The sequence below is a fragment of the Lutra lutra genome, chromosome 13 (genome assembly GCF_902655055.1).
Source record: "Lutra lutra chromosome 13, mLutLut1.2, whole genome shotgun sequence".
Taxonomy (NCBI): domain Eukaryota; kingdom Metazoa; phylum Chordata; class Mammalia; order Carnivora; family Mustelidae; genus Lutra; species Lutra lutra.
In genome coordinates, this window is record NC_062290.1 from 44,825,214 (window position 1) to 44,852,864 (window position 27,651).

The following is a 27,651-nucleotide window of genomic DNA, read 5'->3' on the forward strand; positions in this document are numbered from 1 at the left end:
TGTATAGTTCATTGCCAAAGAGTCTTTTCTCCCTCAGTATATAATTAGACTCTGGAAACCGGGTGCCCCGTATTGCCTTGATTAAAATTCATTTTATTAATCCTAAAAATCAGACTTTGGAGGTCAGTTAAATACGTCCTTTAGAAAAAACAGACTTTGGGGTAACCAGTGTGTTTCTGTTACTCATTCTATCCCACATTTTGTAGGGTCCTCAAACTACTGACAGATCATGTCACGAGGCAAATGCAATGTGGCAGGTGGCTGGGAGGTTCTGCTGTGGGAACATCTGGGTTTACAGAGAGATGATGACTTAGGAGTAGAATGTTGCAGGTAACCCCGCAGGAAGAAACACTAGTACATTCCCAGAGCACCTCCTACAACCTTTCAGAGTGCATATGTGTTTATAAATGATGGTAGCAATAAATAATGGAAATAAAAGTGGCAAATGCTTATATTGTATTAATTTAAGCCCTATTAACTTCTAAAGAATATATGTATATATTTTTTGTGATAAAATGTATAAAATTGACCATTTTAGTCATGTTTAGGTCTACTGTTCAGTGACATTAAGGATGTTCACATTGCTGTACAACCATCACCACCATCCATCTCCAGGTTTCTCTCCATTTTCCCAAACTATAACCATGGACTCATTAAAAGAGAATTGCCCATTCTTCCCATGCCCCTTCCCCTGGCGACCACCACTCTACTTTCAGTCTCTATGGATCTGACTACTCGGGATGCCTCACAGAGTTTTTGTCCTTTTCGTTCTTTCATGTCTGGCTTATTTCTCTTATCATGATGTCTTCAAGGTTCACCCATGTTCCAAATGGATTTTAAGGTGGAGTATTATTCTGTTGTGTGTATCTGTCACCTCTGAGTTATCCCGTCATCCAGTGATGGGCACTCGGGTTGTTTTCAACCTTATGTGATTTTTTTAAAGATTTTATTTATTTATTTGACAGAGATCACAAGCAGGCAGAGAGGCAGGCAGAGAGAGAGGGGAAAGTAGGCTCCCCGGTGAGCAGAGAGCCCGATGCAGGACTCGATCCCACGGCCCTGGGATCATGACCTGAGCCGAAGGCAGAGGCTTTAACCCACTGAGCCACCCAGGTGCCCCATTATGTGATTTTTTTTTATATGTTAACTTGTTTTAATTCTCACAATCCTAGTCTTTATGATCCTTATTTTCTCATCAGAAACAGAAGCATTAAGAGATCACAGCAGAGAAATTCTGGAGATAGGATTCTGCTCCAGGCTGAGTAGGTCCTTCAGTCCATGCTCCTAACCAATAGGCTAGCCTGGGCTAGCCCTTTACAAATGATTTATGAATCTAAATAAAGCTCGCATTAGTTAGATAAGCCTTGATCCAACACTCTGAGGTGAAGTTTCTGACGTCACTCATCCAGGTTTTAAAAGCTCCAAGGAGTCGTCATTTTTGACAATAGAGCCCCACGGCTCTGATCTGTAAAGAAGCCCATTACTGCAAAAAAAAAAAAAAAACATTTCCTGAGAGGCTAGAGAATGTTCTTTTCTTTTTCAGGAGTCCCTCCTTTTTGGATGATAACACCTTGACTAGACCTAGGTAGGCCATGAGAAGGAGATTAAAAAAGTAAAAATAACCATAACATCAATAACAAGAGGAGTTCCCACTTGTAGACCTACTATGTGCCAGTCACCTTACTTACATTATCTCAGGTTCCCCCGATGCTTCATAAGAGGTGAACCTCCTGTCACCTCCATGTCCCATCCTTCCACAGTATTGCACGCCACCTGTGTGCTCTCTTCAGAAGGAAACCTGAAGATGAAATGGTCATTTTGTCTAAAATGTTTATTTTCCTTAGGGTTTGTTTTTTCCCAAATTTAAATAGTTTTGAAATTGTTCTGTTTTCCATAAATATGTTCTTGATTGATAGGAGAAGATACCATCTTTAATGTGTGGATATCATCTTTAATTTACTCAGTGGAATAATTTGACCCCAGTTTACATTAGCTATTTGTAGAACCATTGCTATGGATTCAGTCGTGGCCCCCACTGTGATTCATAACTTGAAGTCCTAAGGCCCCATGGAGTGGTATATGGAGATGAGGCCTTCGGGAGGTAATGAGTTTAGATGAGGCCATGAAAGTGGGGATGGGATTAGTGTCCTTAGAAGAATGGACACCACAGAGCAAGCTCTTTTTCCTCTCTCTCTCTTTCTCTCTCTCATACAAAGCAGAGACCATGTGAGTGCACAGTGAGAAGGTTGCCTTCTGTAACCCAAGGGGAAAGTTCTCACCAGGAGGCACCCATGCCATCACCCTGTTCTCTGACTTTCAGCTTCCAGAACTATAAGAAAATAAGTTTTTATTGTTTAAGCCACCCAATCTGTTATTCTGTGATGGCAGCTTAAGCTGACTTATACAACTATGTACGCACCTATATGACATTCTCAATTTATAATAATGGGCAATATTTATTAGTGTTTACTCTGAAACTAGTCCTAGGCTAGGTGAATTTAACTAATCTTCTTATATAATAAGTCTGTGTGTGTGCACATAGAGGTATGGTTATAATATTATGTCCATTTTATGGAAAGGGAAATTATAGCATAGGTAGGTGGCAGTTTAATTGTTCAAAGACACATAGTAAAAACAGAATCCATATCCAACCCAGGCAGTTTCTAACTCCAGAGCCTATTCTGTTAAGTATGGCATAAATTTTATCTTTGACTCTTAGGAGAAAAGTAAGGCTCAACATGGAGACCAGTGCAGATTTCACTAGAAGCCTGTCAGTATCAAGCAGATCTGTCAAGAGGCCATCCTGCATTGCTGAGGTTACTTCATGCAGTTATTCTAATTAACAAGTCTGAAATCTGGAAATGATGTTCCTTTAAACATTTAAAAAAAAAAGTCAATTGTATGAAATGTTAAATTTTGGAAGGTCATACTGATAAGCACATTTCAAGTTTCTTAGAGCAGAAACATCTCTGACAACAGCTTCTCTGTTTTCACAGAGAGGTAGTAGAGCAGAAGACTTCTGAGCCCAGGACAAAATTGTGACTCCTTTTTTTTCTTCTTTCAAAGATTTGATTTATTTTAGAGATAGAGAGAGCACAAGCAGAGGACAGAGGGAGGAAAGGGAAAAACAGACTCCCCGCTGAGCAGGGAGCCCAATGTGGGGCTCGATCCCAGAATCCTGGGATCAGGACCTGATCCAAAGGCAGATGCTTAACCAACCGAGCCACCCAGGTGCCCCAAATTCGTGATCAGTGTAAAATTTATTTTTGTGCAATTTATCTTCCTCTCCCCCAGATTCCTATTTCTTGCCCCTTTTCTCTTTGCTCCATTGCCCAGTCTCTTGTCCCTTTTAGTCATGGTCCAGGGTCCCTAAAGTCAAATATGCCACTCCCCAAACATATACACATTATTAAATCGGAAAGAATCTGATTCATGTTTTCATCTCCAGCAAGGCTACCATAGACCTACTTAAAGAACACCCTCCCTTCAGGATGCATGTTTTAGGGTTCAGTAGGGACATGATACTGACCTCCCCTTTTTTTTCTCACAGAGCTCCAGGACGGCACGCTCTGAGGAGGACCGAGATGGCCTGTGGGATGCTTGGGGCCCATGGAGTGAGTGCTCACGCACCTGCGGTGGAGGGGCCTCCTACTCACTGAGACGCTGCCTCAGCAGCAAGTAAGTCCTACACCCCAGAGGGTGGGGAGTTTGTAAAGTCCAGCGATAGCAGGTTCAATGGATACTTTTGTGACTGGGTATATCTAGAACTTTTGGTGCTGTACAAATCCAGACAAAAGGAAGGTACCAAAAATTAAATCTGTGCATCTATAGCTAGGGTACTTATATATTTTGAGGTGACAAGTAATATTCTCTCATTTACCAAGCAAATTTTTGTCTGTTTTCGTGTTAAAACTGGAAGGAGAATTTATGGTTGGAAATAGACCTAGTATGTTAAGCTCCATAATATCTTGGACTTGTTAAATCAGCTTAATTACAGTGGCAAGACTAGCAATAATATTAACATTGACAACACATTCAGTTTCTGGTGGATTCCAGTGCCATCAAGCACTTCACAAATGAGTGATATGTTGGTTTGGTGTTTTTGATGTCGCAATAGCTGGAAGTTCCCTAAGGTTATTCAGTTCAATGAATGATGAAGTTTGCACTTAAAGAGATTTGGGTGAACAGAAACTGCTGTGGGAATTGGGCATGGGCGTGAGGGCAGTGGGGAAGGTTGAGAGTGGCTAATGGGTTCTAAGCTGAAAGTAAAGGGCTAGAGACTTTAGAATGAAAATCTACTTGGAATAATAATTCAGAGCTGTATCTTGAGCTGTGTGGTCTACGACTAGATTTTTCTCCAAACTCTAAAATCCAAAGTATGATAGTAATATTTTTAATGAAAGATTTTTATTGACACTGAAAAGGGTTACATGTGACAAGTTAAAAGTTTTGATGGAAATAACTATATATTATAAAACATGAAACAGAAGAAGGAAAAACACATATATCCTCTGATTCTTGTAGACTTTTCATAAATAGCAGAAAGTAGTAAGACGTAGGTTCAGAAAAATGTCAACTTACTCTAATGAGTAAGACTTTCTTGGAGTAAAAATCCAAGTTTCATTCCTTTCTCTGTTCCCCAGGCTTGCACATGGTCTGAGAGATCGGTGTTCCTTTGCTAAATGCACTATAAATGGAGACCATTTTGGTTCCAGGCAGATCCAGGTGGAAATGATGTACCCTGGGAAACCCAGCCAAAGGGTATATCCTGCAAGAAACCAGATCAGTTCTGGTATTTAGCCACGCCCGGGTTTGGGTCTAGTCTGAAGATGGAGCTGTTGGATTGCCACCACTAACATATTTGTTTGTCATCTTTGGAGGCCAGTTTCATATCAAACCAGATCCCTGCACTGATTAGGAAAAACAGACCTTTCATTTTTACGATTCACCTCTTATCTTAATCTTAAAACTTCCTCCATCTGTGTGGCATGATGCTACACGGTGAGAGCACCATGAGCTATAACTGATAACACATCCATCAGTAAAGCCAAAATGTACAAATTTGAAATGTTCTTATTATGCAGTTTTCTCAGATTACCATGCCTACAGGAGTGAGCCAAAGCATGTGTCTCACAAAGGCTGGGAAGGAGTGTATGGGAGCTTTCATACTGGTTCACTGAGGATAGTGCTACGGTGTGAGAATCTTGTACTGAGTGAGAGATGGACAAGCAACTTAAGGGATAAATTGCAATCACAGATAGAACTCTATCATTTGACAAAGCATCAAGTATTGATGTTATGTGAAATTCACAACTACCCTTAAAAAAATCACATAGTAACTAAGACTCCAAATGTTAGCATTTTATTAAGATACTATAAAGGATATCAGCTGTCATCTACTCACAATGAATTGGAAAAGTAAAATGTAAATTCTAAAAATATAAACATATAGGCTGTATGTCCTTATTTGACGTGAAACTATTGGAAAAAAAAATACATCGGGTGGCTGGGTGAGAGAGGTTGGGGACGGTATGTGCTATGGTGAGTGCTATGAATTGTGTAAGACTGATGATTCACAGACCTATACCCCTAAAACTAGTAATATATTATATGTTAATTAAAAAGAAGATTTAAAGTCCTTAAAAAGACACAAGCCTCACACCTTATGTAAGGATTGACTGGAATTATGTAATATCTCTAAATACAAAACCTTGCAGAAGAAAAAGAGGCAGAATATGTTGTGGCCTTAAGTTGGTCACAGATTTCTTAGATACAACAGTAAATTCATGAACGATAAGGAACAAAAAAAAAGAAAGAAAAATACAGTAAGTAAACTAATACAGTAAGTAAACTCATAGGAAGTTAAACATTGTGGGGAGGGGCACACCACCAGCCCCTGGATGGTCCTCTGTGGCCTTTTAAATCATTTTGAATATCTAATCAACTTAATGGATTTTCTCTCCTTTCCACTCCACATTTAGACATCCAAATTTCATTTGATCACCTTATACTCTTGAGAAAGATCAGAGGTTATCAATGTACATGTCCTTCGAGGCCCAGCAGAATATATATTGTAGTCTACTGGTAAGCATTCAAATTCAACCTAAATAAATCCTATCCGCCTGCTGAATTAATTTGCATGACCAGTTTTCCAGGCGTGGTGATATGTGCTCACAGGTCACTTTTAGCTCTGATATTTTTAAGTCTATCAACTAATAATTATTCTATTCCAAATATGATAGAACTGTAAAAGCAGTTAAAATACTCAGCTTCTATGGAATAAAGGACAACTATTCAACTTCTGGAGTTAATTATGTTCTGTGATGGCTGGGGAACTTGTGAACATCTTCTCTGAGTGATCTTGTGAAGGGTCCAGGAAAATAAAAATAAAATAAAAATCAGGAGGGAAAGCAGAGTGACAATATGGACAAGTATTAAATATAAAATCCTTCATTCTCACTGGCAGTGCTTGATGCTGGAGAAAAAGCCCAGACTTAGCGAAATACTGAGCAGAATCTTTTCTTTGACTTCTACCCCAACAAAGGCTCACAGAAAGTAAGCAGTGCTTATTTTTCCCAATTTCTGATATTGGAGTATTGATAATTGCCTTTACTTGCAACCCTGGTTTGAGCAATAAAGGAAGGCACCATATAAACTTTTTTCTACAGCTTTTACTAATTTCTATAAGATTATGTTAAATTTCATTGAGTAGCTCTGATAATGCCACTAGTTTTTTCTCTCCAAATTTTTATTTAAATTCTAGGTAGTTAACATGTAGTGTAATATTGGTTTCAGGAATAGAATTTAGTGATTCATCACTTATATACAACAGCCAGTTGATACAGGACTATTGCTAATCTTGCCTCACTATGTCATCTTTCGTTTTTGCATCATAATGTCTGCTTTTGTTTTTTGTTTTTTTAATTAGAAAACAAACTATACCTACTTGTACTTTATGATAATTATTTTAAGTGAATTAAAAGTGTATCAGCTACCATGAGAAGCTGTTGCTTCTCTCAGATTCTTCACTTTCTCCCACCAAATACTCCAAAATAATATTTTTAACATATGCATTTTTCTGACTGATCTAGTAGTGTGTCTTGGTTAGTGGAAATTATCCTTCTTCAGGCTAAATTACTTAAGCATATAGTTTTAAATTTGATACTAAGGATCTGTCCCTGAGAGCTCTAGCTTTGTCTTCGGCCAGTTAATTTAAGTTTTCCCATAAGGAGTTCCAGATGCATAAGGCACTTAAGAATACTGTGTGTAACGTCATATGTACCACTGTATTAGGTCTGTGCCAAGACCAAGGTCAAGGGGTAAATGGCAGTTCATTTGAAATGGCAATGAGTCAGATAGCTGGATGCTCTTAAGTGCGGTGTCAACCTTTATATTGGTGCCCGAAGAAGACTTAAAGGTCTTTTATGACATTTTTTGCTTTCTGAAATGCCAAATTAATCTCCAGACTAATATATAGTATAGATTAATAGATTAATACACTAAGAGTAGAATATTTTGTTAAATCCCAACTGATTAAATGAAGGTCTCGTCAGATTTATATATACCCAGACAGCAAAAAATGGCTTGCTATAAAGGATGAAAGCATTTTTTTCAAGTTAATAAATTTTGTACTGAATTTTTGAGTTGAATAGAATTTTTGGAGCTGAATAAAATTACTAGATGAACAAGAAATAAAATCATCACGTTGTGGAAGTGCCTAAAAAAAGATTATGATATTATTCCGAAGGGATGTGGCTGCCAGAATGTTGTCAATATAAATACAGAAAAATCAAAATAAACATCCTCAAGGAGTCTTATCTCACACTAATGGGGAAGATCATTCAAACTTGTCATTTCATAATAATTGTACTAAGGGAAAGTAAGCTAACTCCTCTGATTTTTTAATTGCAAACATAATTTTTCTCCCATAAAAATATTGATACTTACAGTAATATAAGCTTAGCTTATAAGTTATATATATATAAGTTATATATAAGTTAGCAAGTAATTTCTACACCATATAATAATAAATACCAAAAGAAAAATTTTAACATTAAGATTTGGCTTCTTGGGGCGCCTGGGTGGCTCAGTGGGTTAAAGCCTCTGCCTTTGGCTCAGGTCATGATCCCAGGGTCCTGGGATCGAGCCCCGCATCGGGCTCTCTGCTCCGCAGGGAGCCTGCTTCCTTCTCTCTCTCTGCCTGCCTCTCTGCCTGCTTGTGATCTCTGTCTGTCAGATAAATAAATAAAATCTTAAAAAAAAAAAAAGACTTGGCTTCTTAAACAAATATTTTTTTCTTTTAAAGTCATCTCATCTCTAGCATAATATTCAATTAAGATTCACAGGACTTTTTTAAGAGGTTTTAGAACCTTCAGCTAAAATGAGCCCCAAAGCAAGATTTATCTGTTATTCTTCATCTAGTGTTATATGTTATCAGCCTTGTTTTCATTGGATATGCTTGAGTTTTTGTTTAAAAGAAAGATATGCAAGTTCAGAATGGGTCTGACTTCTCTGTCATTTATGTGAGATGTTCTTTTCATTGTGTTAGGGAAGATTTCACATTTTAGGATGTTTAAGGGTTTGTGGTTGCCTTCCTTTTACTTTCAGGGTTAAAGCCTAATCTAAATATATAACCAATACTTCTAATAGTTCTTTAATGGTCCAGATCATATATCTTAGAGGGTTTTTCTCCCCCTCCCCGCCCCACCAAGGTCTGATCTCCTCTCAGGAGAAGAATACTGAATGTTTAGAACCAATTTATGGCCTATTTTATCCCATAAACTTGTTTGTTAAAATTAAAAATGGTTGGAAATCTGTTTGGTGTCCATAACCCCTACTAGCCATATTGGGAATTTGTAACTCTTGGTTGTCTTTTTTCTGTTTATTTAAAAAATTCCTTATTTGGCTAGTTCAGTAGCCCATTTGAAGTCTTTATTTCTCCTCAATTTCCTTTTTTTTTAACTATTTTATTGAGATATCTTTGACATGTAAAAAGAACATATATTTAAGGAGTACAACTTAATGTTTCAGTATATTCATACATTGTGAAAAGATCACTACAATGAAGCTAAATAATTTAGGCGTCACACCTACATAGTTACTGTATGTGTATGTATATGTTGAGAAGATTTAAAAGGTATCCTCTCTCAACTTTCAAGTAAATAATATAGTATTTTTAACTGTTACCTCCATGCTGTACATGAAATCTTCCAAACTCATTCATCTTGCATAACAGGAACTTTGTACCCTTTGACCAACATCTCCTCATTTCTCCCTCTCCTCTGCTCCTGGTAAAATTATACTTACTCTCTGTTTTTATGACTTTCACTATTTCAGATTCCACTTATAAGTGAGATCATGCAGTGCTTGTCTTTTCTGTGTCTGGCTTATTTCACTTAGGGGAATATCCTCCGGATTCTTCCATGTTGTTACAAATGGCAGGACTTCCTTCTTTGTTAAGACTAAAGAATATTCCATTGTGTGTATATACCACATTCTCTTCACCCATTTCTCTGTCAATGGACATTTAGATTGTTCCTATGTCTTGGCTATTATGAATAATCCTGTAGTGAAAATGGGTATAGATATCTTTTCAAGACCCAGATTTCATTTCCTTTGGATATATATATATTTAGAAGTGCAATTGTTGGATCATATAGTAGTTGTATTTTTAATTTAATTTAATTTAATTTAATATTTAATTTAATTTGAGGAATTTCCATAATCTTCCATAATAGTTTTACCAATTTATCAATTTGCTTCCTACCAACAGCAAAGAAAGGTTCCCTTTTCTTTACATCTCACAAACACTTGTTACTTTTGTCTTTTTGATAATAGTCATTCTCTGGTATGAGCTGATACCTCATTGTTGTTTTGATTTGCATTTCCCTGATAATTAATGATGTTGAGCACCTTTTCATGTGCCTGATGGCCATTTGTATATCTTCCTTTGAGAAATATCTATTTAGGTTCTTTGCCCATTTTTTAGTTGGATTATTTGATTTTTTACAATTGATTGTAGGAGTTTCTCATATATTTTGGATAATAACTCTTTATCAGGTACACGGTTTGCAAATATTTTCTCTCATTATGTAGATTGCCTATTAACTTTGTTGATTGTTTCCTTTGCTGTACAGAAGCTTTTTAGTTTCACCTAGTTCCACTTATCTATTTTTGGTTTTGCTGCATGTGGTTTTGGTGTCATGACAAAAATTATTGCTAACACCAATGTCAAGAAGCTTTTTCCCTATTTTCTTCTAGCAATTTTACAGCTCCAGGTCTTACATATTTAAGTCTTTCATCCATTTTGAGTTGATTTTTGCATTCACTGTGGGAATAAGAGTCCAATTTCATTTTGTGCATATGGATATCCAGTTTTCCTAACATCATTTATTGAAGAGACTGTCTTTTCCCCCATTGTGAGTTCTTGGCACCCTTGTCAAAGACTGGTTGACCAAATATGTGTGAGCATGCCTAAGAGCACTTTGTTTTGCTCCTTTGGTCCAAATGTCTGTTTTTAATGCCTTGCATACTGCTTTGATTACTATGGCTTTGCAATATAGTTTGAAATCAGGACGTGTGATGTCTCTGGCTTTGTTCTTCTTTCTCAGAATTTCTTTGGCTATTTGGGGTCTTTTGACATTCCACCTCAATTTTAGGTTTGTTTCTCTATTTCTGTGAAGAATGTCATTGGAATTTTGAGAGGGGGTGTATTGAATGCATAGATCACTTTGGGTATTAAGGACATTTTAACAATATGGACATTCTTCCAGTCTGTGAGCATGGGTTATCTTTCCATTTATGTATGTCTTTAATTTCTTTCACAATTTTTTTTTAGTTCACAGGGTATGTCTTTCACCTAACTGGTTAAGTTATTCCTAAGCATTTTATTCTTTTTGTTGCAGTTATAAATGGGATTGTCTTAATTTCCTCCTCAGGTCATTTTTTATTAATGTGTAGAAATGCCACTAATTTCTATGTTGATTTTGTATCCTGAAACTTTATTGACTTTGTTTATTAGTTGTAATAGTTTTTTGTTGTTGGGATCTTTAAATTTTTCTATGTATATGATCATTCCATCTGCAAAGATCATTTTATTTCTTCTTTTCCATTTAGATGCCTCTAATTTCATGTTCAGTTACTTCAACTAGGACTTTTGTACTTTGTTAAATAGAAGTAGTAAGAATGGGCATTCTTGTTTATATTGGATCTTAGAGGAAAAGTTTTCAGCCCCATTGATTAAGATGTTAGCTGTAGGTTGTTCAAATATGACCTTCATTGTTTTGAGCTAAGTTCCTTTTACACCTATTTTTAAAGGCTTTTTTTTTTTATTATTATGAACAGATATCGAATTTTGTCAACTCTTTTTCCTGCATCTGCTGAAATGACCATGTGGGTTTTATCTTTCATTCTATAAATGTGGTGTATGAATTTGATTGATATATATATATTATACCACCCTTGCATCCCACAGATAAATCCTGCATGTTCATCCTTGTAATGTGCTATTGAATTCCATTGGCTAGAATTGTATTGATGATTTTTGCTACCATGTTCATTAGGGATATTGGCCTATAGTTTTCTTTATTTGCAGTGTATTTGTCTGGCTTTGGCACAAGAGCAATATTGGCCTCATAAGATTAGTCTGGAAGTGTTCCCTCTTCTATGTTTTAGAAGAGTTTAGGAAGAATTGGTATTATTATTTTTTAATGTTTAGTAGAATTCATCAGTGAAACCATTAGATTCTGGTTTTCTTTGTTGGGAGGTATTTGATTATTGATTCAATCTTCTTATTAATTATTAGTCTGAACTAGTAAACAGACTAAGTCCACAGTTATCAGAAAAAAAGGAAATAATAAAGATGAGATCAGAAATGAATCAAATAGCACTGAGAAAAGCCATAGAAAAAATTCAACTAAACTAAGAGTAGGGTTTTTGTTTTTTGAAAAGATAAATTAACAAAATCAACAAACTTTTAGCTAAAGGAAAAAGAGAAGATGCAAATAAAATCAGAAATGAAAGAGAAGGCATTACAATGGATGACTCAGAAGTTAAAAGGACTGTAAGGGACTGTTATGAACAATTACATACCAACAAATTGGATAACCTAGAAGACATGGGTAAATTCCTGAAAACAGATAACCTTCTAAGAGTGAATCTCCTCAATTTTCATTCATTCAGTTAATAAATACTTACTGAACATGTACCATGGATAGGCAATTATAATTGATAAAAAGGCCAAAAGGTCAAGCATCTCCTTTGGGGGATTTACCAAATTATTAAGTTCCTAGTTGAGTTTCTACTGATTATAGTTCCAAAATATTTTCAAAAGAGAATTTCACCCAGTTCTGTAATTAGGTAATACATATGTAGCAATGGTCTTATCCTAACTGTACTTGAGAATCACCTAGACATCTTTTAAAAACAAAAAACAAAAAACTGGGCCCCACTGAAAACCAATTAAATTCAAATCTCTACACGTGAGGCCTAATCTCAATAAATTTTCAAGAAGCTCTCCAAATAATTTTAATGTATATCCAATGTCAAAAGTGCTGCTCTCTTGAAGGGGATGATAGTGAAATGATTCAGCCTTCTGGGAATTTAGAGATTGGGGCAATAAAGAAAAGAAGAGATTTTCTGATAAAGAAATTCATATATGTTTTGATTCCTCACTCAAGTTTCTAGGAAATGATCCAATCTGTAACATAGGAAGTAAGTCCTGGGCACCAGCCTATCAGGACATAGAAGTAGTGATTTTCCCTATACTTCTGCAAGCCAAGAAAATAACTTTTCTGAATAGTTTCACAATTGTCTGGTATTAGTCAAGGTCACCCTTGCCCAAATTGGCAATGGACTAAGTGATTTCTCAAGTTTTTTTCCATTCCAGTATTATGACTCTTTATGCCTCCAGGTTGTTAGTGAATGACTAAGTTAATGCCCAGTAACTGCGTATTTTATGTAGATTCAGAGATCTACCTCCCTTTGATTCATTAATTTCTTATCCATAGAATGGAGTTTAACTTTCTACCTTCAATTCAGCATCTATCATTACCCTTAATAGGCTTCCTAATAGTACTTGAATTCTGTCATCTCTATTTGGGCCCAATGTGTGCAATAGAAAAGAGGAGTTTATCTAACCCTAACTGTTTTTGCTTAATTTCAGCCACTGGGGGAGAGGGGGTTGGCAAGAAGGAGGGGGCAGGCCGGAGAAGGATAAAGAGAAAGAAAGAGAGATTGATAGAAATTAAAAGGACACTAGATATTATGACCAGGGATATCTGAATTGCATACACTAGGGGAAGGATGCTTTACCTGGAGGCAAAAAGAATAAATATAGAATACTAAGTAACATCATATTCATGTGCAATCATCAGCTGAAACCCATAACTACATATACCAACCTTAAGTAGCTGCATAGCCAATCCCTACCTCTGGGCTTTCAGGTAGGACTTACTGGTCGAGACGGATATCATTTTCTAGTGGGAGAAAGTCACCTGTTCAGGAACCTGGCTCTCCTAATAGTGTGTTTCACTGTCTCTGTGAGAACCTTTCACCTTTTTCTGTAGACTGTCCCCTTTAATTTTTTAATCAAACTACTACTATTGGCCCCACTATTTTCTAGCTATGTGACACTGGATAGGGTTTTCAATTTTTCTGGGATTTCGTTTGCTTGTCTATGATGTCAAGTGGGCAGTGCCTGGAACAGAATAGGTGTTCAATAAATATTTACATCCAACAAATGTCTAAGGTGTCCTTCAACTCTAAAATTGAATGTGTGACCCTGAAACAGAGAGCTTTTCTCCTCCACATATGCAGTCAAAACCCATTTTGCTGCCAGATAGGAAGAGGAACAAAGGCTGTTCTTAATATGAATGGTTTTAAAGAAAAATGTTGTTATTCTCCAGGCCCCCATCTTGCAAAAGACATCTGGGTGATATGGGCAGATTGAAGAACTTTTGTCTGTAGCCAAAATAATTCATAAATTCCCAGCTCCAGGGTTGTGTCGGGTGAGGTTGTGAGAGTCCTAGAGTTTCATAATATACATTTTCCTCATGGGGAAGAGAAAAGTTGGACTTGATGTTGCTAAAACACATTTGTTTTTATTCTCATTCTTTGCCTCTTTTGGCTACTGAGCAAATGTAAGATCATTTGCAAACCTTATGGCATGTGTGTATGTATAAAAAAGTACATGTCCCTCCTGCTAGTGGATCTCGAGCCAAAGGCAGCAATCCCCTTTCCCCATACCCCGCCATCTTTCAGAGGGAACAAATGCATCGTGGTGACAAATATAACTTTGAGTAAATAGGTGAAAATAAACAGAGTCTGTTAAAAAAAAAAAAGTCATAGCTTCCTTCCTCTGGTAACTATTTTGTTTCATTTTACACTTTTCATCTTCATTTTATTATAGAAAGATTCCAATTAGGTTTCCAGGGTCAAAACTTAGAGCAAATATTAGACCAAAGGTTCTCTGTGGTCTCCTGATAGCATTTCCTTCTGTTCTACAGCTTCTCTCTTTCTTTGACCCACTTTCCCTTCCTTCCTTCCTGACCTTCCTTCCTCCCTCCCTCCTTCCCTCTTTTCTTTCCTCAGAAAATGCTTCTGGAGTGTTAACTATACACCAGGCCCTTTGCTAAGTACTGGGGCTCAGAGACCTAGATGGCAGGGGGAGAAAAGCAAATAAAAGAAACAAAAAATATGTTTTGTTTTTTTAAAGTGAAAACATCCCTGGACAGCTAGAGGACTGTCCTGGTCCTTTCAAAACCTGTCCATATTGTTTTGTCACCTCTGGGCCTCTTCTCTAGTGAGCCTCTAACCTACGACATCCCTCCGTGCCCATGCCCAGCTAGCAAAACTCTTACTGTTACTTCAAGTTGCATCCTCTGCTGTGTCCCTCAGTCTCACTTTGCTATACTTTCCCACCACTTTGAGTTTCCTTTTCATGACCTGGCATGTGTTAGAGTTATGTGTATGGCATTGTCCCCTGCTACATGATCAGCATATGAGCACAGGTTTTATCGTGCTTGTCTTTAGATCTTCTGCCTGGCACATAGCAGGTACCTGCCCACTTCAGTGTTGGACACATTTACTGAATAGAATATTAGGGCCAGGAACCTGCTGTAGGTCTGTTTCTTGAGTTACCCCTTCTTCCATCACATTCTTGGGACACATGGGGCCCATATGGGACATCGCACTTAAAATACTATCTTCTTAAGTACTTCTCTCTCACCAGCTTGTCCCTTTGTCCAACTCCTTTTTCATGTAGCATCCAGACCATACCCGCTAGTTGCTGACTATGAAGTAGACACTTGTGTGTTTTACGTGGGCTGGTGTGGGTTTTCTTCCAATGAAATTAGGACATAGAAAGAGTCAGAAAGGTCCTCATTTTTCTATCTTTCCCAGCGCCTTGCATAGTACTGGTTCAGATTGGAGGCTCAATAAATATGTTAAGAGACTATGAATCTGAGAGCCTTATACAAAAGCTTGTTTGCCAGAAACCCCGCACAAGGGCTCATTCTCCCCGTCAGACTGCTCACTGTACGTTTTCTCATGAGATTTCCTGAGCAGTGTGCTTGGAGCAGTTTCTGGCGTAGTCAGAAGTTGGGCACGATCATGGCGGTTTACATTGTCATTGTTCTTGCTTCCGGCTTTTTTTTTTTTTAAAGATTTTATTTATTTATTTGACAGAGAGAGATCACAAGTAGACAGAGAGGCAGGCAGAGAGAGAGAGAGAGAGGGAAGCAGGTTCCCCGCTGAGCAGAGAGCCCGATGTGGGCCTCGATCCCAGGACCCTGAGATCATGACCTGAGCCGAAGGCAGCGGCCCAACCCACTGAGCCACCCAGGCGCCCCTCTTCCGGCTTTTTTGATTGCACGGGCATACTCCTCATTTTCAGAACCTCAACCCATATTTGTGAGAACACAATGCCTTGTTTTAACACGTCTGTCTTTGAAGAACAGGCAGAGATATGTAAAATCATACTTGTTTGGGGAAAAAAAAAAAAAAAAAAAACCTTGGCAGGAATTTTTGTAGTGGTAATTAAGAACACACCAAACACTCATAGTAGCAAATAAACCAATTTGAAACTCAGGGGACAAACTCCAAAATCCAGCCTACACTATCCTCACGTGAGTCTAAATTTTAATTGAACAGCTCTGCAGCCTCTTAGCTGCTGCTAGAGAATCTGTAAAGGTTAGAGAAGATTTCCTTAGTTTCCTATGGTAGAGAAAAGACGAAACAAGCAGAGGGAATGACTTCTCAGAATGTTTTCTCCAAACCTACATCATCTCCATTCATATTGAATTAGTTCTTGACATGAAGTTTTAACCCCCTCTGTATGCATGAACTGAGGTCTCCAAGCTGGTAGAGTATTCAGAATGTTTTTATAATGAGAGATTAGTATAGAGCAGAAGTGGTGAATTATAAAACTAAGGTTACAAAAATATGTTATCTATGCCAAAGGAACACTTTAAAGTCGAGGTCTCCATTTATGCCACCGGTTTTAAAATTTGGGCCTCTGCTACCCCCCCATTCTGTTTAAGATTGCTTTGAAAATGCAGCTTTTAGGCCAACTGTTCTTTTGGCATCTGAGGCCACGTTAGAGCGTCTGGCAGATTGAGAAGAGCTAGTGCGACACTAGGGCTGTGTCTGTTCCCAGCCAGCTCACCTACTGATGGATGATGCCTGGCAGCCTGCCTCCTTGTTGTTTGTTGTATTATTACGACAGAAAGCATTTTCAAAAGCTACATTTATCAAGCTGTCATAATAGTTTGGCTTGTGTATCTATCTACTCAGAAAAAAAAATAAATCTCTCCCTCAGCCCTAATCTGTTCAAGCCACGTGAGACATCACATGCAGAAGGGGCAGTCCAAAATGAACAGGGCATCCTGTGTGAACGTGAGGACCTTTCAACTAAATGCCTAAAAGAAGAGATATTTTTTATGCGTACATTTGAAAGTCCCACAGCACACAAGACCTGTCTTTCCCTTGTTTCAAGGGTACTTTTCCATTGCAGGTTGTATGTGTTGCAGATGCATTATTTCTAGAATTTAGGTGACTTTGTCGAAGGAAGGAGATTTAACCTCAAGGAGGAAAAACACTGAAGTTTGCCACAGAGAAGTTCAAAGAGACCTATTAATATTTAAGATCTGTTTTTCTTTAGCAAGTATCATTGATCAAGCATTACTTGTTTGTTTTTTAAGATTATATTTATTTATTTGATGGAGAGAGAGAGAAAGAGCACAAGCATGGGGGTGGGGAGAAGAGGGAGAAGCAGACTCCCTGCTGAGTAGGGAGCCTGATGTGGGGCTCAGTCCCAGGACTCAGATTACAATCTTAGCCAAAGGCAGACACTTTACCCACTGAGCTACCCAGGTGCCCAAAACATTACTTGTTATGGAGAATCTTGAAAGCAAGTTTCTTATTACTTGAGATAGGTCTGGGAGCTCATGGCTGTTGGAGGTGGGTAGAGAGAGATTCAAAGTCTGTCTAGAGTAAACATGCACTCATTAAATGTTTGTTAAAAATATTTCAGATCTAGTGGTGCCCAGTGGCTCAGTAAGTTAAGCATCTGGCTCTTGATTTTGGCTCAGGTCATGATCTCAGGGTCATGAGTTGGAACCCTGAGTCAGGGCTTGAGATTCTCTCTCTCCCTCTCCTCTATTTCCCCCCAACCCCAGCCTCTGCTCTTGCTCCTTCTCTTTCTCTCTCTCAAAAAAAAAAAAAAAAAAGTTCAAATCTATTAATGTTAATAAAGTACTCACTGGGGATGCATACTAGAACATCTCCAATTATTCAGAGGTATAGTATATAATGACTATATAATAGTCATGCAGATAACATGATTATTAATAATATTATTAATTATAATATTATTAATAATATTATTAATGACATATTAAACATATGTTTTTATTGAGGTATAATTAACATATAACATTGTAGAGGTTCAAGGTATACAATGCAATGTGTTGGTTTGGTGGTTTTCCCCCCATTTTTCTCATCCTCTAGGCCCCTTCCTTTTGCAATCATCAGCTCATTCTCTATATTTATAGCTCTGATTCTATTATTTGATTGTTTATTCATTTGTTTTGTTTTTTAGATTCCACATATGAGTGAAATCATATGGTCCTTGCTTTCTTCTCAGGCTGATGATTTTTCTTAACATAGGATCTTCTAGGTCTATCTGTGTTGTTCCAAATGACAAGACCTCCTCCTTTGTTATGACTGCATAATATTCCATTGCATATATATATCACATCTTCTTCACCCATTCACCAGTCATTGGATACTTAGGATGCTTCCCTATCTTTGCTATTATAAAAAATGCTGCAGTAAACATAGGGATGCCTATATCTTTTCAAATCAGTGTTTTCATTCTCTTTGAGTAAATACTCAGTAGTGGAATTATTGAATCATACAGTATTTCTATTTTTAATTTTTTGAGGAAACGTCCTATTATTTTCTACAATGGCTGCACCAGTTTACATTCCCACCAACAGAGCACAAGGGTTCTTTTTTCTCCCCATCCTCACCAGCACTTGTTATTTCTTGTCTTTTTTTAGTCATTCTGACTGTTGTGAGGGGATATTTCATTGTGGTTTTGATTTGCATTTTTCTGATGATGAGTGATGTTGATCATCTTTTCGTATATCTGTTGACCATCTGGATGTCTTCTTTGGAAAAATGTCTATTCAGGTTCTCTGCCCATGTTTTAGCTAGATTGGGTTTTTTTTTTTCCTTCTTTCTCCCTTCCATCCTTCCTTCCTTCCTTCCTTCCTTCTTCCTTCCCTTCTTTGTGTTGAGTTATATAGATTCTTTCTATATTTTGGACATTAACCCCTTATTAGCTATAGCATAAGAATTTTGAGGCATATGACATGTTGATTGGATGCATCTGTATATTGCAATATGATTGCCACTTTTGTTAATACCTCTCACATGTCACATAGTTATCATTTCTTTTCTGTGGTGGGAACAATTTCTCCTAGAAACTTTAAAGCTTATAATACAGTGTTTTTATCTATAATCACCAGGCTGTACATTAAATTTCCACCACTTACTTGTCTACCAGTTGCCAGTTTGTGCCCTTAAACTATATCTCCCCAATTCCTACACACACACACACACACACACACACACACACACAGTCCCTGATAACTACCATTCTATTCTGTTTCTAGGTAGATACTTTTTGAAGAAGGGGTGGTGCTGAACTTGCTCCTCTTGCTGGGACCAAGCACCACACCAAGAAAGTTTCCTCATGAACCAGGCTCACTTTGAGCCTCATGAAAGACATTCTAAATTGGAATTAATAATGATTTAAACATGGAATAAAATGCAAAACACTGAAGGCTTACTTTTCTTAAACAAAAGAGTAAAACGGAGCTAAAGGAAAGACGAGAACATGGGGCTTAGGACACCCACCACTTAAATGTCCTCTTACTCCTTCTTCTCCCCCATGCAAGGCGTGATCACTGCCAACCATCTATGATGTCCAGACTCTAGTTCTTCTAAACCCTAAGTTTTTATCACTGGGTTTGACCCATGGATGAGGACAGTGAGCATCTGAGGATAGGTTTATACACAGTGTCCAGAGGTTCATGTAACTTCCTTCTTAATGACTAAGTTGATTGGTATCAAGTGTTGTTTCCTGAAAGAACCTCTTGCAGTAATGTGTCTGTGGAAAATGAAAAGTGGCCTAATGGTGCATTTGTACTTGGTCCTCTTAAGTGTTCTCAGAATTTGTTATTCCTCTTGAGGTCTTTGTCAAAAAAAAAAAAAAAATCCCAGAAATGCAGAAGTGCTTTAACTGGCTCCTGGGGGACATCCTCTTGCAAGATAGTTCCAGTGGATACTGCAATGCTCAAATTGAAGTACGAGAGGAAAACTATGCTCCAGTACTACACAAAATCCTGGTTCCAGCTGTAAGTCTGCTTATCTTGTCTAATCTATGCTCATTTTTAGGATCCACAATCTAAAGGACCCAGAGTCCTTCCATCAGCTTGAACTGCTGATATGGTTTTATATCTGTTCTCTTGTGAAGAGTTCATGGTTTCCTTCCAGATAACTAAAAAGAGAGCATAAGCAGATGAACAGTCATATTTTAAAGTTCTTTGCCCGAGTACATATTTGAGAACCAGCCAGTATTCCAAGATATACTGTAACCTGTTTTGACTGAGCAGCCCTCTTTGGTTTTGGGAAAACAAAGGCAAACTTCATGAGCAGTATTTTGAAATCCTGGAGTCTGAAACACACAGTTACTACATTTTCCTGAAACTTGACTGTCACCAAGGATGAGTCTGGTTATGTCCCCAGAAGAATCTGTTTGCTTAGGGAGAAAATGAGAACAATTTTGAGGTAAAAATGGATGTGCTTTACTCTTTTTTTTTTTTTTTTTTAGTTTTTAGTGAGAGATAAGTTGAATATGCCTCCCTCTTTTAATGACTTAAATAATATAAGTGGGAGGATGGGGAAGTATGGGACCAACAAATTGCTAAAGCCTGGAAAGAGAGCTTTTAATTTTCCATGGTAATTCATCTCTTCTGTGGTTGTCAAATTATAGTAATTGAAACTAAGATATCAGGATTTTAAGAATTGGAAGAGTTTGGATGGTTTGTTGTGTGTTAATGAGAGACCAATAAAGTGTGCCTCAAGCTTACACTAATCTCATTATAAGTGAATTAAAGTCTGAATAATTCAGAAATAATAGCTTGTGATTGAGATGATTTCCATTTTTGAGAGGAGGAATTAGGTCAAAATTAACGGCTGGCTAGGACTAAAGTGCTAAAATAAGTAAGTAAATAAATAAATAAGGAATTTCCCATTACAAATCCGGTTTGGAATATATTTGAATATTTGCATTTTGTTCTTTCATACTTGAACCAGTTCTGAGTCCTTAACTGGTACAGTCCTCAGCTCACTAAACACAGCCCTGAAAAACTTCTCTATAGTTTATGTCGAAAGGATGCATTTACTTAAAATCTCTGTTATCAGTGGACTATAACGTGCTTTGGAAACCATTTTGGATTGAAATTTCAGTTTGTTTTCATTCCCAGAGGTGAATTTTATTTTGCTTAGATGTGAAGGAAACCACTTGGCTGTTTTAGTTAATGAACTGTTAAAGAAAGGAAGAAAATATTTTTTACTGCTTGACCCTCAAATGAGGCTTTTGTGCCCAGATAAATGCCTTGGATAAAGAAATTCACACTTGGCATGAATTAAATCCTTGTGGTGGAATAGTCACTTCATTAACTTAAATAAAATTTATATTCAGGTTTAATAAATTTGAACTTTTAAAACGTATAAGCTTCTCTGCCCTGCAGTTCTTTTCATGTTACATTTCATAGAGGTTCTCTTGGAGAGGTTCCCGATACACAGTGTGTGTGTAGGTATCTTTTACTTACTAAAAGTGAATTTACCAGAACTGAAGAGCAGCTGATAAATTGATAACGGTAACAATAAGGTGCAGTTAAGCCCCAGGCCAACTCTCTGCTTGGTTTCCCAGATTTCACCTAGTGTTAATATTTTACAGATTTTTTTTAAAGATTTTATTTATTTGTCAGAGAGAGAGAGTGAGCACAAGCAGGGGGAGTGGCAGGCTCTCCACTGAGCAAGGAGCCAAAGGCAGGACTCGATCCCAGGATCATGACCTGACCAGAAGGCAGACACCCAACCACCTGAGCCACCCAGGTGCCCCAATATTTTACACCTCTTAAGCACATCTTGTTCTTTTTTTGTTGTTTTACATGCTCCAGAGTTAGACAAATCTGGGTTCCAGTCCCTGATTCTCTCTTCTCAATTTTCTCATCTATTAAATGGGAATAATAAAAACATGGAGAGTTGTCAGAAGCTTACTGACAATGTACACAGAATATGTAACCCTGGTCCAGATACCTACAGAAGGCACTCAATATATCATGCAGGCTAGAATTACTATTGTTACCCACAATTTTATAATGTCTTTCAGTAATGAGGACCTTTCCAAAATCTGGCATTACCACTTTAAATCATATTTCAGTCAGTTAAGTGAAATAAATAAATAAATAAATAAAGTAATACTCTATAGTAAAGGCAAGGCTTAATTCAGGGGAAAATTTATTTGTAAATCAATATGAAGTGTTAGACAATTATCAGACATTCTTTGAAAATTGCAGCAAGTATTTCTCCTTGTTTTGTGTTTGTTTTCGTTTTTGTGAAATAAGGGTTTAAATCAGTCTTTTATATTATGTGCCTTCATCTCCTATTTTTCTTTTGTTTTTTTTTTTTTTTTACTTTAAAGATTTTATTTACTTATTTGACAGAGAGAAAACAGTAAGTGAGGGAACACAAGCAGTGGGAGTGGGAGAGGGAGAAGCAGACTTCCCTCTGAGTAGGGAGCCCAATACGGGGCTCAATGTGGGACTCGATCCCAGGACACTGGGATCATGACCTGAGCGCAAGTAAGACACTTAACAACTGAGCCACCTAGGTGCCCCATCTCCTATTTTTCAAGGATGCTTTTAAAAACGTGTGTTTGTGGTTGGAAATATATGGGGAAAGGCTCGTTGAAGTTAATGAAGTGGGTATTTTTCTGCCTGTTTTGGTTTGATTTTTAGTAAATGGCATCTTGATAATATCTCCTTGGCATTTGAACCGAGCTTTTATACGTTATCTCAGCTTGTGATCACAACTTGGTGCCTCACCATCCCAACATACATTAGACCTATGAGAGGGGTAAGACCTTGAGAGGGCAACAGGCTTATGCAAGGAGAAGAGCAAAGCCTATGACCTACATCTTCAAATTCCTAATTTAAAAATGTTTTCATTATTCCTTTTGGGGGATAAGGCTAGGAAAAGAAAATAAAATTAGGTGAAAAGCATAGAGCCTTAAGGTCTTAATGATTAACACCAGAGTTCACTTTTTTAAAGCAAGAAGTCATTGTGTCTCCTCGGTTTTAAAACATTTGGTGGTTCCCCTTTGTTGCCAAGTTCAAAATTAGAAGGTATTTCTCTCATCTGCAGTTCCCCATATAAACCCCCAACTCTAGCAAAACCAAGCCAGACCTTTATATATGTCTATGCCTTTGCCTGTGGTTTCTTCTCTACATATTCTTAACCTTCTTTCCATATTTATTATATTTTTATAGCTATTATGCCATCAATTGATCAAATGTCTACAAAATTCTTACTGTGTGCTAGGTACCATAGAAAGTGCTTCACAGATATTAACTCAGTTAATCTTCATGATAATCTCAGGAGATAAGAAATATTATCCCATTTTACAGATGATAAAACTGAGATATTGAAACTTCAGAAGAGGCCAAGATTCCAGAAAGAGGATTCTGGTTTCAAAGTGGGTGCCCTGAACTGTTACGCCATGTCACTTATGTACTGCGAATTGCAAAACTGAAAAACTTAACCACATTCAGCCAAGACCAGTGTCTAAATGGCATGATACCTGAGGTCTCTGGGTTGTAGAATTCACCACCTTGCAAATTTACTATCAACTGGAGCCTAGTTATCATCTTTTTAGACTCAGAAATCAGGTATATCTCAGCAATCATCCCAAGAACAGATCCTTTTCTTGGAGGTGCGCTCACAATGACTTGGTCCATGAGATTAATGTTTCAAACTATAATGCTAGTGTATTGAGTAACTTACAATGAAAAATGGGACTACTACATGGACCAAAATACCCACGTCAGCATGACAAGCACAGTCTGCCTCTCAGCAGTCCTGAGAAACCAGATCATTCTTGGCAAGATGTTTGGTCAACATGGCATCGTAATGAGGGGTATTCCTGGGATGAATAGAGCCTTCGTCGGCATCACCAAAATTAGCATGAGGCATCTATATCGTGATAGCAACAGCCTTTCCAATGTGACCTAGAGGACATGATGCTCATTGACCTTTTGCCTGGGGCATTGTTAGGCGGTGGCGGCGGGGGCGGGGTGGGGGGGCACTGACAACCATATATCTCTGTCATCCTCTTCTTTTCTATGATTGTAATGCCTGGCCAGCCCTTCCTTGCTTTTCCCACATTCTATTGTTAATGCATGTTAATAATATCAGACTGGTCACAGTCAGGTCCTTAGGCCTGGGACCTTTCTATTTCTTTCTTTTTTTTTTTTTTTAAAGATTTTACTCATTTATTTGACAGAGAGAGATCACAAGCAGGCAGAGAGAGAGAGAGAGGAGGAAGCAGGCTCCCCGCTGAGCAGAGAGCCCAACGCGGGGCTCGATCCCAGGGCCCTGAGATCATGACCTGAGCCGAAGGCAGCGGCTCAACCCACTGAGCCACCCAGGCGCCCCCCTATTTCTTGAAGATAGCCTTTGTGTAATTGTATTTTCAGATGCTATTCTATTTTTGATAACATCCCCAAGACCTAATACATACTATTTAGCTTTTCTTACGCTGAATTATAATGACATGAGTGGTATTCTTAAGGCCAAGGACAAAATCATATTCATTTTTCTTTGTATTCTCAGAAGTAAATGCATTGCCCAGCACATAGTAGCTCAGTGGACGTTTGCTGGATAAACAAGTAAATTAGGTAGTGGTGAATTCTTTTGATTATGAGTTAAGCTCTGAAGCTGGATGGCCTACCTTCAAATCTCAGCTCTACTACTTAATATTTGTGAGATTTGGGCAAGTTACTTAACGTTCCTAAGCTTCAGTTTTCTCATCCATAAAATAGGTATAATAATGGTGCCCTATTTCCCAGGGTTCTTGAAAGGATTAAATAAATTAATACATACAACAAACTTAGAAATATTCCTGGGATTTCATAACTATCGGTTATTAGTATAATCATTCTCTCAGCATTTTATAATATATTTTTACTTGTTTTGTAAAAAAGTATGATTTATTTTACAAAGAGCAGAGTACTGCTGTCCTTGTTTATAAGTGTCACCTTTGAATATCTAAAAAAAAAATTGGTTTGGTTCATAGAAATTGAGTAAAATGAGCTTCCCATGTAGTGATGATGGGAGTACGAAATGATACAATTTTTACGGAATGCAATTTGGCAATATTTATCAAAAGCCTTATAAAAGCTCATTCCCTTTGGGGCTGCCTGGGTGGCTTAGTGGGTTAGGCCTCTGCCTTCAGCTCAGGTCATGATCTCAGGGTCCTGGGATCGAGTCCCACATCGGGCTCTCTGCTAGGCAGGGAGCCTGCTTCCTCCTCTCTCTCTCTTTCTCTCTCTCTCTCCTTGTGATCTCTCTCTGTCAAATAAATAAAATCTTAAAAAAAAAAAAAGCTCATTCCCTTTATTTCAGTATTTCACCCTCTAGAAATTTATCTATCCTATAGCCATAGTCAGAAACTTAGATAAAACATACACATGGACATAGTTTATCACACTATCATTTATCAAACCCTTAATTGGAAATTACTTAAATGACAAGTCATGGAAGAATGCTTACACAAATTATGTTATCTCATTTAACGGAATATTATATAGCTCTCAAAGCTGTGTCTTTAAAGTTATTTAACAGTGTGGGAAAATGCTTCCAAAAATTTTTAAGTGGAAAAACCAAACTACAAAATGGCATAGGTGATGTGATTTCCTCCACACTGAGAAGAAATCAATAAAATCAAAATAATAGGGATTATCCTTAGATGAGGCAATTCTGGGAGACTCTGTTTTTGTAAACTTTCTTTCCCAAAACCTCTACAATGACTGTGTATTTTAGAAGTAAAAATAATTCTTTAAGAACTATGAGTTTTCATGTCCTTATATGTGTAATTTTAAGACATGTTTATCAAGTCCCGTTTTTACCATATTCCAGACCTACATTTGTTCAGTGAAACATCTCTTCAGTCTTATGCCAGAAATAATTAGGAAGGCAGGATTCATTTTCGGTAAACCTTGCATTAATATTTATTTGGTTAAATAAGCACTAACTGTAAGTACTTATTTTGAAAATTTCTGGAAGCAAAATGAATGCTTAGTTTCCGCCCTCATGGAGAAATCCATTTCCACACACAACTTCTTGAGATCTGCTATTTAATATTTGATAGGAACTTTTCTAAGAACATTGTTACTCTGAAGAAAAGACTCTTACTTGTATTAATTGAAACTTGTTTTTATTTTTATTCTCTTTTTTTCAAGATTTTTTATTCATTTATTTGACAGAGAGACACAGCGAGAGAGGGAACACAAGCAGGGGGAGTGAGAGAGGGGGAAGCAGGCTTCTCGCTGAGCAGGAAGCCCGATGCGGGACTCGATTCCAGGACCCTGGGATCATGACCTGAACCAAAGGCAGATGCTTAGCAATTGAGCCACCCAGGCACCCCGAAACTTGTTTTTATAAGCAAATAGATTCAATTTTGAGCCTTTCACAGGTAATAATGAATCTGTTTTTTCTTTTTGTCCCCTAGGAGCTGTGAGGGAAGAAATATCCGATATAGAACATGCAGTAATGTGGTAAGTATTGAGCTTCTGTGACTGTGATAATGTTTTTCTTTTTTAAGCTTTGGAATAAAAAATCTATTTTAAAATTCAGTAAATGCAAACAAAATACTTGAAAAACAAACTTTTTTTAAACTACAGATAATATTTTTTTAAGAACTAAATAATGTTAAGCAGTTTCATGTAACCTGAACAAGAAATCAGTTAGTGTTTCTGTAAGTTATTTTTCTCACCCTATAGTGATGATACAACCTGAAAAAAATAGGTATCTTTAATGTTCCTCAATATAAACTTTCAGCTGAAACTAGACTATTTCAAAATAGGGACTCTGTTCTGTACTTCATCTCTGCTTTCTGACTTTTCACATCTAAGTCTCTTGAGAACCTCTTGAGAGGAATGATAAAAAGGAAACTACTGGGGTCTTGTGAAGTAAGTATTAGTTGATCAAACTCAGATTTGACAAGTTCATTTATTCATTCAACAAATACTGTTCCATGCCAACTCTGTGTGAGGCTCTACACTAGTACAAGGAAAAATAACGTGGTCACTGTCTGGAAACATCTGTGATAAAGTAAGAGATGCAGAGAGAGAAGATAGATGTGCACATAACCACATTCTAGCACAAAGTATGACAAATGCTCTAAGAAAGGGATAAAATTCTTTGTGGGTTAAAAATGGAGAGACATCTAAAGGATCTTCAAGGAAAAAAGGTTTTAGATGGGGCTTAGAGGACCAGGAGGGCTGTGACGGATCCACAATGAGTGTGAGGGGGTGACAGTCAGTCCAAGTAAAGGGGACACAAAATGTTGAAGGTGTGCTCTGCATACAAATTTGGATAGGATTGTGCCTAGCAGTATGGAAGAAAGTAATTGAAAAATATTTTGAGGTTACACCTTGAATGGATTTGAATGCTACTCTTCCAGGCTTATATTAGTTCAGTGAATGATGGGGGAATCACTAGAGGCTTTAAGCAAGAGGATGGTATTGTAGTTTCTTTTACTTCGAGAAGATTAATTCTGTAATGATATGAGGGATGTTCTGGAACAGGAGATGGATGGGGAGCTGGATGCAATCAGGTCTTAAACCAGAAGGAAATAGATGAAAGAGATAAAAATCAAGGTCACTTTGCAAGAACTAACAAGCAATTTAAATTAGAAAGATGAGTTGAGGTGAGAATAAAGGAAACAGAGGTGTGTACAAATTTTGAGCTCTTGCATTGGCCCATGTCTGTTAGAATAGCTCTTTCCTCACTATCTAT

The 27,651-nt window shown here is 37.4% G+C and overlaps 1 protein-coding gene across 1 annotated transcript in view; it reads left to right on the plus strand.

Annotated features, from left to right (window-relative positions):
• ADAMTSL1 (ADAMTS like 1) overlaps positions 1-27,651 on the plus strand; it is a 932,409-nt gene that overhangs the window by 549,292 nt on the left and 355,466 nt on the right. The window contains 2 exon segments of the mRNA XM_047700005.1: positions 3,551-3,678; positions 26,363-26,408. Of these exon segments, the coding sequence (XP_047555961.1) occupies positions 3,551-3,678; positions 26,363-26,408 (174 nt within the window).